Source organism: Temnothorax nylanderi, unplaced genomic scaffold, assembly GCF_030848795.1.
Source record: "Temnothorax nylanderi isolate EJ_2023f unplaced genomic scaffold, tnyl_v1.0 TNYL_tig0466_pilon, whole genome shotgun sequence".
In the NCBI taxonomy this organism is placed as follows: Eukaryota; Metazoa; Arthropoda; class Insecta; order Hymenoptera; family Formicidae; genus Temnothorax; species Temnothorax nylanderi.
This window is the reverse complement of record NW_027249528.1, coordinates 111,435-132,042: the sequence shown is the minus strand read 5'-3', so window position 1 is coordinate 132,042 and position 20,608 is coordinate 111,435. Positions and strand designations below refer to the sequence as shown.

The following is a 20,608-nucleotide window of genomic DNA, read 5'->3' as shown; positions in this document are numbered from 1 at the left end:
GATTAAAATAAAAACAATTTATTAAACAAACAATACACACGGTTAAAGTTTCGACTGTACTTATAGTCTTCTTCGGAACGGATTGCTATGAAAGAAGAAAATAAATATCAAAAAACATAATAACGTGTTTAAGTTAGCATACTAAAACATTAAAAGATCTCTTAATAATATAAATAAAATAAACAATCTAATTGAATCACAAATATGTATGTAGATTTATTGTGTATCCCCGTAGGGTTTACAAGGCGTTTTTTTTATGAGGAACGTACCCAAACCTCTTACAAATCACTCCCTTACACGCCCTGGCCATATGCGACCTTACAATTCATTCTATTTCCCTCTCCCTCCCCCCTCTTCCTTCATCCTTCTGTTTATCTTCTTCTGCTTCCTCCGGTTCCGCGTACCTTCGCCTTCCTCCTTCCTGTCTCAACTGTTCCCTGTCCTCGTCCGTTTCCCTCAGCCACCTCTCCGCTTCCCTTCTATCCACCACTGCTCTCCTTTCCCTCCGTCTCTCACCCTCCTCACGCTCACCACACCTCTCTATTTTATTCTACCTTCTCTCCTCCTTTCTTCCCCTGAACTTCGTCCTCGTCTGTTTCTCCTCCATCCTTCTCGTGATCTCCTTCTCCACACGACCTTACAATTCCTTTCCCCTCCTTTGCGACCTTACATTTCATTTCACCTCCCTTCGTCTTCCATCCGTCCATCTCCTTCCGCCTCCCTTACTTCAACCACCTCTTTGCTACTCTTCTTTCTGCCAATGCTCTTCCCCTTTCCTTCCGTCTCTCTCCCTCCTCTCGCTCGCCGCCTTCACTCCTTATTCCACCTTCTCTCTGAAAATAAACTGTGTTATAACATCATCTTCCCTTGCGACCTTATATTTCATTTCCCCTTCCTTCGTCTTCCATCCGGCCGTCTCCTTCCGCCTCCCTTGCTTCAGCCACCTCTTTACTTCCTTCCTTTCTGCCACTGCTCTTCCCTTTTCCTTCCGTCTCTTTCCATCCTCTCGCTCGCCGCCTTCCCTCCTTATTCCACCTTCACTCTTTTTCACCTCCGCCTTTACCTTTAACCCTTCCAAACAGACTCTCCTCCATCCTTTCCGTAATCTCGTCCTCCGTCCCCTTCTAACTCCTCCATTTCTCCTCTCTCCTCGCTTACCTCTTTCACCTCCGCCTTTACCTTTAACCCTTCCGAGCAGACTCTCCTCCGTCCCCTTCAAACTCCTACATTTCTCCTCTCTCCTCTCCTTTCTCCTTTCTTTCTCCTCTCTCTCTCTTACCCTCCTCGTATCCACCAATTTATCCTCGTCCATCTTCACCCTTAATCTACTCCCTTCCTCGTCGCTTTCTCTCCTTCTCCTTCTATCACCTGTCTATATGGCCGGCCCCTTCGATCGTTCGATCCATCGACCCGTCTCGATGACTCCCTGCTCCGTTTCGCACCTGCCGCGCCACCATCGACAATCCCTGTCTCGCGACAGGTCGACCGATCGCTCGATCAAAACTCCATGCTGCCAACTCGCTCAGCTTCCTCATCGTGTAACCTGGCCCCTTTATCTTCCTGCTTCTCATCCTAACCTCTCAAGCGTTCCCTTACTTTCTCTCATCACTACTCTTCAACCACGCTATCCTCGACTTCTCCTCCACTTTCACGGCTTCCTCCGAACCTCCTTAACAAGCTCCGCACCCTACTTCATCTTCCCTTACTCTTTACCTTCTCTCAAAACCCTTTTCTTACTCCTCTCCACTCCGGGCCAACTCGTCCACTACGTCTCCCCACTACCCCTCGAATCACAAATATAAAAACGCCGGAATAATCGAATAAAACCATGACAACATACCTAAAGGCCGTAGCCGGATAAGAAGGATCAATGTGCCCCCACACGGATCATGCTCATTTTTTTTCCTTTGATTGCTATCAGTGTCACTTACAATTTAGTCAAATATTAGCCCATAATATTAAACCGTTTTGGTGTAAAAAATAAAAATAAAAATTTCAAAAATAATTCATATCTTTTGATCGGCTTAACCGATTTTGATGAAATTTTAATATGTTGTAGATATCATTGAGACACATTTGTGGAAAATTCGGGAAAGGTTTCTGATAACAGAAACATTGATAAAAAAAAAAATAAAAAATGTTCTTGTTTTTTTAAATCCCGATATTGAATAAATAGGTGCAGGTACTAAAAAAATAATAAAATAAAGTAAATTGAAATAATTATAAAAGGCTAAACTATAATCGTATTAAATCAAATGTTTATTAATGAAGTACACATACACGTACACATACACATACACACACACATACACTCAAAATAATGAAGTACACATACACATTCGTTCACATAATCACTCTCATACTATTATTTACACTATTTATAGTTATGTTCATATGGATGGACTAATCTTCATTACTATATTTTCATTGCTAATAGGCGTGATGCCGTCTGTTTTAAATATATTTAAATATTTTTTATACATATTTAAATATATTTAAATATATTTAAATATATTTAAAACAGACGGCATCACGCCTATTATTATCAATGAAAATATAGTGATGAAGATTAGTCCATCCATATGAATATAACTGTAAATAATAGGTAGTATAAGAGTAATTATATTACACGTCTCGTTCTCGATGATGAAGAAATGTAGTAATGCTTGCCATAACTAACTTCACAATGTTTAGAGTATAAAAGACTTTTTAAACTGGCGCCAACGGGCCCGTGGCGGCGCCAACGGCTCTGTGGCGGCGCCCCCTGCTCTCGCTCTCGCTCTCTCTCTCTCTCTCGCTCTCTCGCTCTCTCGCTCTCTCGCTCTCTCGCTCTCTCGCTCTCTCGCTCTCTCGCTCTCTCGCTCTCTCGCTCTCTCGCTCTCTCGCTCTCTCGCTCTCTCGCTCTCTCGCTCTCTCGCTCTCTCGCTCTCTCGCTCTCTCGCTCTCTCGCTCTCTCGCTCTCTCGCTCTCTCGCTCTCTCGCTCTCTCGCTCTCTCGCTCTCTCGCTCTCTCGCTCTCTCGCTCTCTCGCTCTCTCGCTCTCTCGCTCTCTCGCTCTCTCGCTCTCTCGCTCTCTCGCTCTCTCGCTCTCTCGCTCTCTCGCTCTCTCGCTCTCTCGCTCTCTCGCTCTCTCGCTCTCTCGCTCTCTCGCTCTCTCGCTCTCTCGCTCTCTCGCTCTCTCGCTCTCTCGCTCTCTCGCTCTCTCGCTCTCTCGCTCTCTCGCTCTCTCGCTCTCTCGCTCTCTCGCTCTCTCGCTCTCTCGCTCTCTCGCTCTCGTCTCTCTCTCGCTCTCTCGCTCTCTCGCTCTCTCTCGCTCTCGCTCTCTCTCTCGCTCTCTCGCTCCTCTCTCGCTCTCGCTCGCTCTCTCTCTCGCTCTCTCGCTCTCTCGCCTCTCTCGCTCTCTCCTCTCTCGCTCTCGCTCGCTCTCTCGCTCTCTCGCTCTCTCGCTCTCTCTCTCTGCTCTCTCTCGCTCTCTCGCTCTCTCGCGCTCTCTCTCGCTCTCTCTCCTCTCCGCTCTCTCGCTCTCGCTCGCTCTCCTCGCTCTCTCGCTCGCGCTCCTCGCTCTCTCCGCTCTCTCGCTCTCTCGCTCTCTCGCTCTCTCGCTCTCCTCGCTCTCCTCGCTCTCCTCCCTCTCTCTCTCGCTCTCTCGCTCGCTCTCTCGCTCTCCGTCTCTCTCTCTCGCTCTCTCGCTCTCGCTCTCTCTCGCTCTCTCGCTCGCTCTCTCGCTCTCGCTCTCGCTCTCGCTCTCTCTCTCGCTCTCGCTCTCGCTCTCGCTCTCTCTCGCTCTCTCGCTCTCTCGCTCTCTCGCTCTCTCGCTCTCGCTCTCTCTCTCTCTCTCTCTCTCTCTCTCTCTCTCTCTCTCTCTCCCGTCATATTGTTTTGTTGTGCAGAACTTCGCACATCTAAGAGTATAACTCTCGCTAATTATATTAACAACAAAAAGAGTTTTGCTTTTGATCCACGATGGGAAGTGGAAAGAAGAGAAAGCACTCGCGATCCAGATCAAGAGATCGTCACAGGAACCGTGACAGATCGGATGAGAGGTTGCAGAAAATGCAAAATCAACTGGATAACCTCACAGGCCAGTTGCAAATCATAGTTCAGGCAAAGAACACACAAATACCAACACCTCAGGAAATCAGGGGTACATTGGATGTTATGAAAATTTCCACACGAAATTCATAACCCCCCTCTTTGTGCTCATAACCTTGTTTTGAACTTTCCACACGAAAGTCAAAACTGTAAGGTCCACATGACCCTGACAGGGCGAATAGTTGCGAATAAATTCAATAAGAATAAAATAATTTCGCACTATCCACAATAAGTGGCGCCCCTCTTTACTTTCTCACAAATATCTATACGATTCTGGCAAGGCGAATAATTGCGAATAAATTCAATAAGAATAAAATATTTTTGCACTACGCACAATAAGCGGCGCCTTTTTATCTTTCTCACGAATAAGTAAGTAATCTCCTTTCCCTCGTTTTTGTCCTTTTTTCAGGTGAGGAAAAAGAAAGTAACAAAGAGAACTTGCCTAACCTAGCAAAGCGATCGAACTCGGTGCTGACACACCAGCACCGAGTGACATATCAACTGTTCCCAAAGAGATGTTGGACATCTTAGGAGACGATCCTAGCAGCACAAAGGAAATAGCAGTTGATTTCCATCCTGAATTAAAAGTCAGATGGGAAAAATGGCTACGAGAGGGTTTTCCAGACGATGATAAGAAAACTATTCTAAAAAAATATCCTCGTAAAGGAGATTTGTTTGTAGAAGCTCCCAAGGTCAATCTAGAGATTGTTTCAGTAATGACAGATATTGCTAAGAAACGAGACGGACATTTCGCTGACACTCAAAATGCAGTGGGCTCGGCATTGTCAGCCCTAGGGGCTGCAATCTCAATGATCCTGAACGAGCCAGAGGACGGAATTGACTCGGAAACTCTGACAACTTATCTCTGTGATGCTGGGAAAAATGACCGATGTTTTCCATGAATACTCTGTAGCCAGAAAATCCTTTATTATACCTTTACTAAGTAAATCAGTAAAGCCAATAGTTGACGCTACAAAACCAGACGAATGGCTCTATATTCGCTGAACAGGTTAAGGAGGCGAAAACTATTGAAAAAACGTGCGCTAACATCAAAGCCCCCGACAAGTCTTCAAAAATCTTCGGTAAAAAACCGAAGAATTAGGAAAACTTCAAGACCCCACCTGCAAGATACAATATCAGAGACGTCCAACAATAAGATTCAAATCGAGGAATGTACGATCCAATCAAAGGACGTCGAAGACTTCGAGTCGCTCGAAGAGTCAGACGTCGACGAAGAAATAGCTGAGGTAAAGCCAGTCGCAGGTCGTCTTAAATTATTTATAAATAATTGGGATGAAGTAACTACTGATGAACGCATAATTCGATGGTTGCAAGGGTATAAAATTCCCTTCAAAGAGCTTCCCAAACAAGATAATCCTCCAAAAGAACCTAATTGGTCGACAGAAGAGTCTCTTAAAATTAAGACTGAGCTTGAAAAATTGTTATCCATGCAAGCAGTCGAAGAGTGTAAAGATTGTGATGGACAATTCATCTCATCATATTTTCTAGTTCCAAAGCCTGATGGGTCCAGCAGATTTATTATCAATTTAAAAAATTTAAATAAATTTATTACTCCACCTCACTTTAAAATGGAAGATATACGCTCTGCAAAAGCTTTATTAAGTCAAGGAGACTACATGGCTTCATTAGATTTGAAAGATGCGTATTATTTGTTGCCAGTGTACGAAGAGTTTCGCAAATACTTACGTTTTAGATTCCAGAACAAATTATTTCAATTTACATGCCTACTCTTTGGGTTATGCACTAGTCCTTATGTTTACACAAAAATTATGAAACCGGTGATGAATAAATTAAGATCATTAGGAATGCTCTGTGTAATTTACATTGACGATTTACTTTTTATTAAAAACTCTTCTGCCCTGTGCTCAAAGGATGTACAGGTAGCAATAAAGCTGTTGGGACATTTAGGCTTTGTGGTAAATTACAAAAAGAGCTCTCTAATACCCATTCAAAAACGCAAGTATTTAGGCTTTATAATAAATTCTGTAGACTACACCCTAGAATTAACAGATAAGAAAAAGTCACAAATAATCAAGTTATGTAAATCTTTCGAAGAAGGAAAATACTCTAAAATCAGGGAGTTTGCTAAACTATTAGGTGTTCTAACAGCAGCAGTTCCTGCAGTAGCTTATGGATCAATTCACTGTAAAAGATTAGAGCGACAAAAATTCCTAGCTTTAATTATCAATAATAACAGCTACGAGGGAAAAATATTTTTTAATAAAAAGATGAGGGAAGATTTAGACTGGTGGCAAAATAAAACCGTGATAGGAAAGAATCCTATTAGATTAAATCAATTTCAAGTTGAATTATCATCAGATGCGTCTTTGACTGGGTGGGGAGCTCATTGTCGAGGCATAAGCGCTCATGGACTCCGTTTACACGGCACCGTTAATCGGGTTTTATAACATCGGTAGTTCTTAGGCCGGTCAATCACAGCTATTCCATTCTTCTGAAGAATGATTACGATTGGTCTTCCTGACAACTACCGATGTTATAAAACCCGATTAACGGTGTCATGTAAACACAGTCATGGCCTCTGGTCTAACGAGGAAAGAAAATTTAGTATTAATTACCTAGAGTTACTAGCAGCTTTTCTGGCATTGAAGTGTTTCGTAGCAGATTACTCTAATTGCGAAATTTTATTAAGAATGGACAACACATCTGCAATAGCATACATAAATAGAGCGGGTGGAATCCAATTTCCACATTTAAGCGAATTATCGCGAAAGATTTGGAAATGGTGCGAAGATAGGAATCTATGGATTTTTGCTTCTTACATCCCTTCAAAAGAAAATATTGAAGCGGATTATGCATCACGTATTGTTAACGTTGACACGGAATGGGAGTTGAATGATAAGGTATTTAAGAAAATTCTTAAACAATTTGGTCCATTCTCAATTGATTTATTTGCCTTAAGACTAAATAAAAAATGCAAAAGATTCTGCTCAAGATTCCCTAACCCAGAGGTTACAGTAGTAGATGCTTTTACAATGTCATGGGCAAATGAAAGATTCTATGCCTTTCCTCCCTTCGCAGTCATTTCAAGAACGTTACGAAAGATAAATTCAGACAAAGCAAAAGGTGTTGTAGTTGTACCCAGACGGCCAGCTCAACATTGGTACCCTCTATTTATGTCGCTGCTAGTGGCTCCACCTTTGATTTTCAATCCAGACGAGAATCTCTTATTGTCTCCTTGCAGGGAGATAAAACACCCACTTGCGTCCAAACTTTCACTGATAGCAGGGAGCTTATTAGGACAGCGTTTGTAAGAAAGGGAATTGACGAGGACTCGGCTGAGATTATGATTAATTCTATCGCCGAATCTACTCTTAAACAATACCAAGGTTGAAACTATGGTGGAATTTTGCAGTACAAAATCAGGTGAACGTGTACAACGCAAAAACACCTGACATTATAAAATTTCTAACAACGAGATTTAACAGTGGGGTTAGTTATAGCACCTTAAATAGTAATCCTGCTCAGTACGAGAGGAACCGCAGGTTCGGACATTTGGTTCACGCACTCGGTCGAGCGGCCGGTGGTGCGAAGCTACCATCCGTGGGATTATGCCTGAACGCCTCTAAGGCCGTATCCTCTCTAGTCAAAGGTGGCAATGATATCTCTAGGAGTCTCGACATCGAACTCGCGAAACTCATGTTCGAACGTTAGACGCCGTGCCGTCGTAAGCGGTGAGATCCCGACGACGGGCAGAGGCGCCGTACGGCAAACCGGGCTCGTGCGACGACCGGCCCGCGAGGACCGGCCGCCTAGTAGTGTGTCACATTGTTTTGAGCCTTTCGATTCACGAGACTCCTAGAGATATCATTGCCACCTTTGACTAGAGAGGATACGGCCTTAGAGGCGTTCAGGCATAATTCCACGGATGGTAGTTTCGCACCACCGGCCGCTCGACCGAGTGCGTGAACCAAATGTCCGAACCTGCGGTTCCTCTCGTGCCCGATCAGCTATTGCTCTTGTTTCTTTCCGAGACATTCATAAGGATGGCCTCATTTCACGATTTTTGAAAGGTACATTCAAAAAGAGATCCACTAAACCAAAGTATAATACTACTTGGGACACATCGCCTGTCCTTACGTATATGGAGAATCTGCATCCCTTAAGTCAATTCAAACTCAAGGAAGCAACGGAAAAAGTCGCCACACTTCTAGCTCTAACCACAGCTCATAGATTGCAGACATTATCTTTAATAAATGTAGATAATATCGTATTTTCGGAATCAGGAATGACCATTAAGATACCCGACTTAATAAAAACATCGAAACCAGGTGCCTCTCAACCTGAGCTGATTTTACCCTTCTTTAAAGAAAAACCGAGCCTTTGTGTAGCTTCGGCTATTTTCGATTACTTAAAGATTACAAAAGATTTCAGAACAGGGGAAAATAAAAAATTGTTAATCTCAACGATTAAACCATATAAAGGTGCATCAGCTCAGACGATATGTCACTGGATTAAGTCCTTGCTAAATAAAGCGGGTATAGACACGAAAATATTCACAGTACAGTACAAGACATGCGGCTGTGTCTGCAGCTTTTAGAAATAAAGTAAATATAGACACGGTTAGACGTACAGCAGGTTGGTCTGCGCGATCACAAATGTTCGCAAAATTTTATAACAAACCTATTCTCCTTCCAAACGATAAGTTTGCACGCTCAATATTAAAAAGCTAAATAAAAAAAAAAAGAGTGAGTTATCTTTCAACTCTGAAAGTCTACATTTCTTCATCATCGAGAACGAGACGTGTAATATAATTATATGAAACGTCTCGTTCGAAAATGATAATTTCCCACCTTTATCTTATCACAAAAAAAAAAAAACTTTTTGTTTGTTTGTTCCCATTATCATCATCAGGTCGACCAAGATAACGTCACTCTATCCAAGATCTCTAAACAATATGACGGGAGAGAGAGAGCGAGAGCGAGAGCAGGGGGCGCCGCCACAGAGCCGTTGGCGCCGCCACGGGCCCGTTGGCGCCAGTTTAAAAAGTATTTTATACTCTAAACATTGTGAAGTTAGTCATGGCAAGCATTACTACATTTCTTCATCATCTTCGAACGAGACGTTTCATATAATTACGATCAAACTTCGCCCGCCTTCGGCGGGCCCGTTTGATCGGTCAATTATGTGAACGAATGTATATGTGTAATTCATTATTTTGAATGTATGTGTACGTGTATGTGTATGTGTACTTCATTAATAAACATTTGATTTAATACGATTATAGTTTATTCTTTTATAATTATTTCAATTTAGGTACTTTATTTTATTATTTTTTTAGTACCTGCACCTATTTGTTTAATCAATTCCGGAAAATTACTTGTTGTAGGATTTCATTACAAGATTCTAAACAAAAATATGGCGATGGTACCAAAAAACTATGATAATTTTGAAAAAAAATTTGTTTTTTAAAGTACCTTTCTACCCATTTTATTGGTTCGAAAAAATTACTTGTTGTAGAATACCGCCACAAAAGTCTACAAAAAAATATGGCAATGGTACAAAGAGCATATCATAATTTTAAAAAATAAAAAACAATATTTTATTTTTTTAAACTTCCGCCTACCTATTTTATTGATTCGAAAATATTACTTGTTGTAGAATACTATCCCAAAATTCTACATAAAATATATAGCGATCGTACCAAAAGCATATCATATTAAAAAAAAATGAAAAAGAATACTTTTTTTTTAAAGTACCGCCTACCCATTTTATTGCTTCCAAAAAATTATGTCTGATAGGAAACTACTCCAAGATTCTGCAAAATTTTTTTCGTAATTGTGCCAGAAAGATATCGGGACTAAAAAAAAGCAAGAACACTTATTTATTTTTTTTATCAATGTTTCTGTCATCAGAAACCTTTCCAGAATTTTCCACAAATGTGTCTCAATGATATCTACAAGCCGATCAAAAAATATGAATTATTTTCGAAATTTTCATTTTTATTTTTTACACCAAAACGGTTCAATATTAAGGACTAATATTCGACTAAATTGTAAGTGACACTGATAGCAATGAAAGCAAAATAAATGAGCATGATCCGTGTGGGAGCACATTGATCCTTCTTATCCGGCTACGGCCTTTATTTATATTGAGAAGTAAAGAATAATTAATCTCTTCCGTCAGGAAAAAAATTATTAAGGAGATATTCTGGTTTGAAAAGTCGTAAAGAAATATATTTTTCAGGAATTTTTTGCAGGGAAACGAAAAGAGCGAATAACGCTAAACTGTACATGTTTATTTAGCCTTATTTTGAAAATATATTTTTAGTTTTAAGTAATAAAAATGCTCTTCTTTTCCATGTTATATCCTGTCATTAGAAGGTGTAAATGACAGATGGTGTAAATGATTCTAGCTGTTCTAGATATCTGAAACGCAAAAACCAAAAATTTTTTTATTCAGGAGAAGTGTGGCTATCGTCTAAACTAGAACTAAACTAATATTTCCATTCTGGCGGCCTTTTTATTAAAAATATAATTTTTTTCAAAAATTTAAAGTATTTTATTAAAAGAAAAAAAACTAATAAACGTATAATGTTTATTCTAGTTCAGACGATAGTCACATTGCACTTCTTCTGAATAAGAAAATTTTTGGTTTTTTCGTTTCTGATACCTAGAACAGTTAGAATCATTTACATCGTCTGTCATTTATACCTTATTCTAATGACCAGGATATAACATAGAAAAAAGAGCATTTTTGTTACTTAAAAAATAAATTTATATTCTCAAAATAAAGTTAAAAAAACATGAAAAATTTAACATTATTCGCTTTCTCTGTTTTCCTACAAAAAATTCATAAAAAATACCTATTTTCAAGACCTTTCAAATCAGAATACTCCCTTAATTTATTATTTGTTATTAATATATTGTTGGTAATTACATATAAGTAATTAGAAAGGATATAGTAGTAGTATAGTTTATTTCCAATTCCAGAGAATTATAGAAATGGCGTTTTGTAGGGACGTACCCAACCCTTTACAAAACTTCTCTTACTCTACCCGACCTGGCCATAGGCGACCTTTCACATACTAGACCCTCCCTCCCCTTCGCAAGGACTTGGTTGGCCTTTCCCACGGGGAATCCCTACACACACACTAGCACTCCTCCGGCCTAACCTTGCAGCCGTATGCGTCGCGCCGGCTACCAAGGAGCCCGGAGGTAACGACCGGACCACCAGCACACCAGAGCGCGGTAGCAGAGGCGAAAGGGGGGCACCAAGGAAGATTTGTTAGCGGGGCCCCGAGGGCAGAAAGCCGATACCGATGGCGCATTAGGCCGAGATATGCGTAGCTATAAAACCCTTGACGAGATTCGTCGAGCGGAGGCTCAATTAGTTTTAGTTCCCGTTTTGTGCTCTTTTGATTGCAATGGCTCGGGCCAACAAATGTTAGTTTATATGCCGGAATCGAAGCGTAAAACGTAGAAATCAGGCAGCAGCCACACGCAATCTTCCGAGAGAGGGCGCGCGTGACGCAATCCCGAGAGATGAGAGGAGCAAGGAGCGACACGGCGCCACGCTCCGACAAAGCGTCCGCGAATTCGGAGACCATGCGTTTCCCGCGGAGCAGAGTCACCCATGACTCACCCGCGAGACCTACTGCGTAGTCAGGGGAGGTCGGCGTCGAAGTCCGGCAAAGCGTCCGCGAATTCGAAAACCGTGCGTTTCCCGCGAAGCAGAGTCACCCATGACTTACCCACGAGACCGACTGCGTAGTCAGGGGAGGTCGGCGTCGGAGCTAGACGGCTGGGTGAGGAAATCGCGGACGGTACATCATCTGCAGGGACAGACGGTCCCTGACCGAAGTACCACACCTGGTACACCCGAAAATCAGGTCGGCGATAAAGCCCGGCAACGTGGAGGCGGAATAGCGGGACCGTCCACGATCTCGCTACCCGAACATCATCGCCTGGAACAGGGCGCGGAATCGAGCTTACTCGCTCCCTAGGAGCGATCATATAAGGTCGGCGCCAACGGCGGACGCACCGGTGCGAGTCACCCGGACATCTTCCGCGGGAAGGTTGCCCGGGAACGTCAACGACATCGTATTTCAAGGCGTGCGCACAGGTCGGTGTCAACGGCGGACGCAAACCGTCAACGGTGAAAACCTGGTGCAGCGGCACCAAGGACGGGAAGCGCCCGGAACGCGAAACCGTCGGAAATTTTCACGGGAACATTCGAGAACGCCCGCACGGGGGGATCGCGTAATCATATGCGCAGTTACGAACGTTCCAGAAAGAGAAAGTTGCCGCGGCGGAAGAGTGGGGGCCGATCGCAATAGTGGGGAGCCACGGAGAGAGGGACCACTCGCGGCAGTCTCTCGAGGATCGTCGTAGCGGTAACTTGCTTTCACTAACAGCACCCGTGGTCGCGCTAAGTCCCGCGAATGTAATTCGAGTGTATTGTTTATTGTACCCCGACATCCTAAACAATCGGGAACGCCCGCAAAACGCGTTAATATTCGTCAATACAAAAGGCGAACGGTATTGTAATACCAACAGTGACTTGTGTGCGACTTGGCGAAGCGTGCGAACACCATCTTGCGCAAATCGGCAAATTGTGAACAACCATCTGTGTGAACAAAGAATATTTAATAAATTATTCAATCATAGTACAAATAATTCCCGGAATCATTCGATTTACTTACCTTTTACTTACCTGATCCATCGGCGGTGATCCAGCGAAGTCCCTCGTTGATCCAGGGCGTCGAGAATAGCGGTGATCCTAGTGTCGGCGACGGCGATGATCGATCCGTGGCGGGAACCTGAAAAAAGGAAAAAATTAGTTAGATTGATAATCCGCGGAATCATAGATACTTACCTTCTCGGTTACTCAAGGTCAAACCGAGTGGCGACCGTTGAATTGAAGGACATCCAACGCGATCCGTGGCCCCCTGTGGTACCGTTCGGTCACAACCTAACCCCCTGTCTTACGTGACTCTGAGCAACCCTTCTGTTTCTACTCTCCTCTTTCCTTTTATCCTCCCACTCCCTGAGCCATCTGTAACCTCCTTCTGTCTCCTTCTCGTCTATTATATCATCCATCACCACTCTGCTAGTACTTTTCCATACGCACCGTTCCATCAGATGTTCCAAAGTACCCTCTTCCCTACCACATATGTTACAATTCCTTTCCTCCTCTCGCAACCAGTACCTATTTCCTAATTCTTCATTCCCGCATCTAGCCCTCGCCCTCCTTTTGTGACTACCACTCTCCCCTTTCCTCTTCAAGTATTCTGGGAGCCCAGCCACCTTGATCCTCCTGTATCGTTTGTTATATCTGGCCCCCTCAATTAGTATCTCTTGCTCTTCCATTTGACGCCTTCTATCTTTACTACTTAGCTCTTCTGCCACACACCTTCCCCGTTCTCTCCATTGTTCCAGATCCGCCTCTTGTACTCCACACCTGCTTAAGTATTCCTCTCTCTCCGACCTCCCTCTTGTCAACGTTCCTCTTCCCTCCCTCTCCTTAATACATTCCACCACCCATCTTCTCCGTCCATGTCCTTGTCTTGCCTTTTCTTCAAAATTCACCGCCAGCTTGGCCGTCCTTATCCTTATCTTGTCCCTTAGAAAGGATATAGTACAAAATAGTTTCAATATTTAAATTATTGTAATAATAAAGAAATCAATTATTTACAATATATTTACATTTTCTTCTGTGTCTGTATCGTATGTATTATTGCAGACAAGTTTCTTTGCACGTTTACATTTCTTTTGCAGATTTTTTACAAGCTTATCTTTCACAAGTGTGATATGTCAAATACAGACAAGATTTTTGCACGCTTATCTGTTATAAGCGTAATGTCAAATGCAAGATTTTCATAATCAAACGTTCAACATTTTCGACATTTTTCTACAAACGAGGGACCAACAATATCATCCGCAGCATGTAGCCTCATAGGCCGGTCAATTTACGGTTTTAATCGAATTTGAATTCGGAAGTATTAACCGGAGTTCTATTCTTCCTCTATGAGGAAGCCAAATTAATAAATACTAATAATTATGCATCAAATAAAATACAAGCTTCCTCATAGGAAGCTTTATGAGTGAGCGAAATCAAATGTTGATGAAGCAACGTGCAAATTCTTAATTTCCACACTTAACAATGGTGAGGAAGCAATGTGCAAATTCCTATAGGAATTTATTAATTTGGCTTCTTCATAGAGGAAGAATATTGTAAATAACTGATTTATTATTACTGTTGGAAATGATTATCACATATAGCAATACGCACATCCTAGCGGTAGCGTTGCGTGATATAATTGTCTCTAGGAATAATATGAGCGGCCTTCTATGTCATATATATACTCGAAAGAATCGTGCGTGACTTGCGTCTATCCGTCCGGCAGATACTCTCTGTGTCGCGTTGAGTTTGTATCGCTCGTTCGCTTGTAATAAAAGTTCGTCTCCCTAATAAGAGATTTTCGTTCCTTCTATCCTTATCAGGTTATGGGCCCAGGATAGCCCAGTATAACTCGGTAATACACGCGTCGTCGTTAATTTACTGCATGGTCAGTTGTGAACGGAAAGTCTGTGTTGATCGTGTGAGTTCGTTCGAGATGGCTGCGTGCTCGTCGTCTAGTTCCTCGCGCATCGAGTTGCTGTCGAAGGAAAACTATGATACGTGGAGCATGCACGTGGAAGCTCTTCTCACGAAAAACGATCTGTGGGAGTACGTCAGCGGGGCAAATGTGATGCCAGCTGAAGGCATCGGTGATCGTGCGGCTGCCGCGAATGCTTTGAGAGACGCGTGGCTGAGGCAGGACAGAAAGGCCAAGGCCGATTTAATTTTGTCGATTCAACCGTCTGAGTTAAAGCAAATTCGCGGATGCGAGACATCGCGGGATGTGTGGCTCAAGTTGGAGTCGATCTACGCATCTAAAGGTCCGGCAAGGAAAGCGACGTTATTGAAGCAACTCATGCTTCAACGGTTGAAAGATGGCGGTGACGTGAGAGACCACATAGCAAAGTTTTTCGATGCTGTTGATAAGCTCGAAAATATGAAGGTACCGATAAATGGAGATCTGTTGGCTATTATGCTGCTGTACAGTCTTCCTTCTTCATACGAGAATTTTCGATGTGCAATCGAATCTCGGGATGAGCTGTCCAGCGCAGAGGTACTAAAAGTAAAAATCATCGAAGAAAGTGAAGCGCGGAAGCAAGCATCCGGAAGTGTCGTCACGGCCTTGGCCGCTCGCAACGGTAGAAATACGCATTGAAATCGTCCGAAAAGAGGAAAAGGAAGAGGGACTTCAAAAGAAAGCGACATCACGTGCTACAAGTGTGGTACACAAGGCCACAGGGCAAATGCGTGCCCTACGAAAAAGTCCGAAGACAACCGAGGAAAGTCGAAGCAGTCGGCAAATAACGTCGATGAGTCTTATGCAGTGAGCCATACAGTTACAAGTGTGAACGGAGCATTTTGTGCGAAGACAAGAGCGACGAATCGGGCGTGGCTTTTGGACAGTGGCTGTACCGCGCACTTGTGTGGAGATGAGGAACTTTTCGAGTCCATAGATGAGTCCTCTAAGGCTAAATTAAATCTTGCGAGTCAAGCGTCCGCCGAGGTCAAAGGAAAAGGTGTTGTTCGTGTGTCAGTAGCGAGTGACAGTGGTCATCGGCTGATAGAATTTAAGGACACTCTGTATGTGCCTGATTTGAGAACAAACCTGATTTCGGTTGCCAAGATTACGAATAAGGGGCATGATACGTTCGCGATGAGCGCGGAAATGTATTTGTGATCGCGGAGCGCAGAGGTGATCTCTATTTTGTTCGTGAGAATCTCGAGTGCGCGAAAGCGGTCGTTCAGCCTGCGTGCTCCGAACTGTTGAAGTGGCACGACAAGTTGGGTCATTTGAACAGCAAGGATTTAGTGAAGCTAGTTCGCGACGGGGTAGTACCCGCGATTGATGTGAAAGACATTGAGCAGTTATCGCGGTGCGTAGTGTGTCTGAAAGGAGAAATGACCGCATTACCTTTCCCTAAAGGTCGAGTGCCGTGTGCAGAGACACTGAAGATCGTGCGCTCCGACGTAGTTGGTCCATTTAGAACGGAATCTGCGGGTCGTGCTAAATATTTTGACTTTTATTGACGATAGCACAAGATGGTGCGAGGTGTATTTTTTGAGGCAGAAGTGTGGTGTGTTTGACGCTTTCAAGCTTTATCAGAGGCTCGTAGAGAAGCAAACCGGGAAGAAGATAAAAAGCTTACAATCTGACAACGGTCGCGAGTCGTGAGTTCGATAAGTATCTGACGGATCAAGGGATCCAGCGGAGGTTGACGATTCCTCACACTCCTCAACAGAACGGAGTAGCGGAGCGAATGAACCGAACCTTGTTGGACATGGCTAGATGCTTGTTGTTACAGTCCGGCTTAAGTGCGTCATTTTGGTCTGAAGCTGTTGCCACAGCCTGTCACATTCGCAACCGGTGCCCGACTAGCAGTTTAGATGGAAAGATTCCTTACGAGAAGTGGACTGGGAATGGAGCGAAGGTTCATTACCTTAGAGCATTCGGATCGAGGGTGCTCGTGCTAGATAAGAGTCACAGCAAGGACAAGCTAGCGCAAAGATCTGAGGAAGGCGTGTTCGTAGGATATCCTCGAGATAGAAAGGGATTTCGGGTTTGGATGCCGAGTATGAGGCAGATTATCCATGCCCGTGACGTAAAATTCTTAGAAGAGACTCAAACAATCCCACACCATGCTCGTGTGCTAGATGAATTGCTGACGTCAGTTGAAAAGGCAGAAGAAGATGATAATGATAGCCCAAAAACCGTTGAATTTTCACCTCAGCCATTAAGGGTTAATGAAGCTCCTACGGAGCTGCCAGTTACACCGGAGACAAGAGTACGGCCTGTAGAAGAATCAAGAAGAGCTCCTGCCAGACCACGGTTGTTGCGCACGGGAAGCAGAGGGCGACCGAGAAAATTATATCGGTCGACACGTGCGACGACACAGGACGAGGAGGAGGCTCGGGTTGATGAGGCTGACTCTGATTTGATGGAGGATGATGTGTTTGCTGGTATAGCGGAAATTAGGGTGCAGGATCCCTGGCGAAAATTAAGAAGCTTTATAAAGCGTTGACAACCGTTCAATGAGGGTTTTTTGAGAGTTTATACGCTTTCAAACTTTATAAGAACGCTTACACAACGCCGTTGGATTTTGAACGCTTTCAGAACGCTTATAAAACGCTGTATATAACGTTTCATGAAAGTTCTGAAATGCTGAGGCAATGCTTTTCAGAGAACGCTCAGTAAACGCTGCGTGCAGAGAGTTTGCTGTCAGATTTTTCAAACGTTTAGCAAACGCTTTTCCCAATGCCGTAAGACAAGCGTTTTCAATCTGTTCAGCAAACGCTCTTCCGATGGCAAATTGTAGAGGCGCAGTGAACGATTTGTAAGGCGTTAACGCAAACGGCTTGGAGACGTCCAAGAAACGCTTTTCCTGACTCCGTAACACAAGCGTTTTCCTTCCGTTCAGCAAACGTTCTTCTAACAATGCCGCTAGGCGGCGTATCTTTCTCGCATTTAAAATACATCCAGCCGCGTATATAAGCAGACCCCCTGCGAGGCGAAAAGCAGATTTTAACATTTAACGCTCTTTACGCCGTTTCTTCTAACGACAAGAGTAAACGCCCGTTAAGCTCAATAGAGGCTGCACGCAGTTTTCAATGATGAAAGCAAACGCTTTCGACTTATCAGGGCTGCGTTCGAAAACGTCACCCGAGTGCACACGAGTATACTCCCTTCTCTTTCTATCTCAGCGAGTTAGGAGAAGGGAGTATACCCGTGTGTACCCGGGTGACGTTTCCAAACGCAGCCTAAACGCTTAACAGAGGATCTCTAAATGTTTTAAAGAACACTCAGCAAACGTCATACGTCATGTAAACGCTGTGCAAACTCTCAAAAACGCTATATACAAACGCCTTTCAAACGCTGCAGCGTTGCAATTTCCGCTCTACGAACTCTCTACTGACCGTTTCTAAACTCTCAACGAACTTCCGCAAACGCTCACGTAAACATCAAACAAACGTTTATGAAACTTCTCATTTTCGCCAGGGATGCCTTAAGCAGCGAGGCGTGCGATGAATGAAAGGACACGATAGAGTCTGAAATAACGAGTCTCGTGAGGAACGACACGTGGGAGATCATCAAGAAGGATGATAGAAGGAATATCGTTGGATGTCGTTTGGTGCTTACAAATAAGCACGGTCCAGATGGTGAATTAGAAAGACGCAAGGCTCGACTGGTAGCCAAAGGGTACAGTCAAATGTATGGCGTGGATTACCATCAAACTTTCGCTCCAGTGGCAAGACTGGAAACATTACGGTTATTGTTGGCTCTAGCGGTTCAGTTTGGACTTAAGATATGGCAGTTCGACGTGGTGACGGCGTATCTGAATGGATCATTGGAAGAAGAAGTGATTATGACGGTGCCCGAGATGTTGAACGAGATGCTAGAAAGAATTTTGTCCAAACAAGGGGAGACTTCGGAAATTGGAGCTCGAGTGAAGAAGATGCTGAAAGATCTGCGTGATGGAGGCAACGCGTGCAGGCTAAGGAAGGCTCTGTATGGTTTGCGACAGGCAGGTCATCAGTGGTACTCGAAACTCAGAGAGAAACTTCGGAGTTTAGGCCTGGAGGCTGCGAAAAATGAGCCGTGTCTATTTTATCGTATTAACAATAACAATGTGATACTCGTGATAGTGTATGTGGACGATATACTAGTGGCGTCACAAGATATAGAGTGCATCATGGACATAAAACGTGAACTGTTGAAAGACTTTGAGATCGTGGATCTCGGACTTGCAAATTATTGTCTTGGTCTAGAAATTGATCAAGGTGAAGGTCAAATTGTGCTTTCCCAGACAGGTTATATCCTGGGATTGCTCAAGCAGTACGGGATGGACCAGTGTAACCCGGTTGTGACACCCTCGGAGGTGAGTGCGCGCTTTAACGACGCGAATGAGGATGGTCCGCAAGAAAATTGTCCATATCGGTTGGTGCCCTCATGTATTTGTCGGTGGCCACGCGTTTGGACATTGCGAATTCCGTATCGCGATTAGCGCAGTTTACAAACAAACCCCGTAAATACCATTGGCTTGCTGCAAAAAGAGTCTTGAGATATCTCGCTGGTACTGCTGAGATTGGACTGGTATATACAAAGACTGATGAGCCGTTAGTTGGATACGCGGATGCCGACTGGGGTGGCTGTACCGTGGACCGTCGTTTGTATTATACGGGGTATGCGTTTTTGCTCAGCGGCGCGGCGATTACGTGGAAAGCAACGGACTGTGGCATTATCATCAACGGAGGCCGAATACGTCAGCCTGGCGGAGGCAGCAAAGGAAGCCATATACTTGTACAACATGTTACGCGAGCTCGGATTGCATGATTGGGCCGAAATTACGATTTTCGTGGATAATTGGGGGGCTCAGTGTCTGGCGAACTATCCCGTGTTTCATGCTCGTACAAAACACATTGATATTAAACATCATTTTGTCCGCGAATCGATTAATGCTAGAATGTTTGCGTTGGAGCATGTGTCGACGGAGTACATAATCGCGGATGTGTTGACAAAACCGTTAGCTCGAGCCAGCCACGAAAAGTGTTTGGAGGGACTCGGTTTTGGTGTAAGGGAAGACTCATGCGAATGACGTGCGTCTTGAGAGGGCGTGTTGGAAATGATTCTCAGATATAGCAATACGCACATCCTAGCGGTAGCGTTGCGTGATATAATTGTCTCTAGAAATAATATGAGCGGCCTTCTCAGTGACGGATTTACCCATACGCTAACTACGCTGAAGCGTAGGGCGGCAGATTTTTGGAAGCGGCAAATTTTTGGGCGAGATTATAATTTTTCTTTCCAAATTTGGTGAGCACGTGGAAGTGGTAGGGGTCTGTAACATATTTTATAAATAATGAAAAACAAGTAGATACAGCTTTAGAAAGTTTTGTAATAAACAATGTTGACATTTACCTAATAATCAAGTGGTTTACGGCGAGATTTTAGGCTTGCAAAATCATCGATAATGTCGTCGTATTTTAGGCTCATCATAAGCTCGGCTTCAATGACCAATATTGCCAATGAATTTAAACGTTCCTCCTCCAACGATGATCGTAAATACGTTTTTATTCGTTTTAAAGCGGAAAAAGATCGTTCTGCTGAGCAATTTGTGGCGGCCATACACAAAGATATTCGCAAAGCTATATCGATGTTAGGGAATACTGATAATAAATTTTGATCGCGTATAAGCGTACAAAGGTCGATCAGTTTTAATTTATCCTTTGAGCCAGTTTTGTTAAGAAACTGACGAAAGTGCACACATTCAATGGCAAATGAGTCTTCTAAATCTTTGGCGTAATAATTGTAAAGTTTCGTAGCTTCTTCGTGTATCGTGCTGTCTGACAAGTGAACAAGGTTTCTAATAAAATCGAAGCGTTTGAAGACATTTTCATACGCTGAATGTCGTTTCTCTAAT

At 43.5% G+C, this 20,608-nt stretch overlaps 1 protein-coding gene and 2 pseudogenes across 1 annotated transcript; all 3 read left to right on the top strand.

The window, feature by feature from the left end:
- The first annotated feature begins 3,962 nt into the window (after window positions 1-3,962).
- LOC139783067 (uncharacterized) lies at window positions 3,963-5,333 on the top strand (annotated as a pseudogene).
- Window positions 5,334-7,416: 2,083 nt separating this feature from the next.
- LOC139783066 (uncharacterized) lies at window positions 7,417-8,964 on the top strand (annotated as a pseudogene).
- A 5,724-nt stretch (window positions 8,965-14,688) lies between these two features.
- On the top strand, window positions 14,689-16,365 carry LOC139783065 (uncharacterized). Its single transcript, XM_071722186.1, has 4 exons — window positions 14,689-15,331; window positions 15,518-15,773; window positions 15,884-16,066; window positions 16,227-16,365. Exons 1-4 carry the CDS (start codon window positions 14,689-14,691, stop codon window positions 16,363-16,365), a joined length of 1,221 nt encoding a protein of 406 aa, XP_071578287.1.
- Window positions 16,366-20,608: the final 4,243 nt, after the last annotated feature.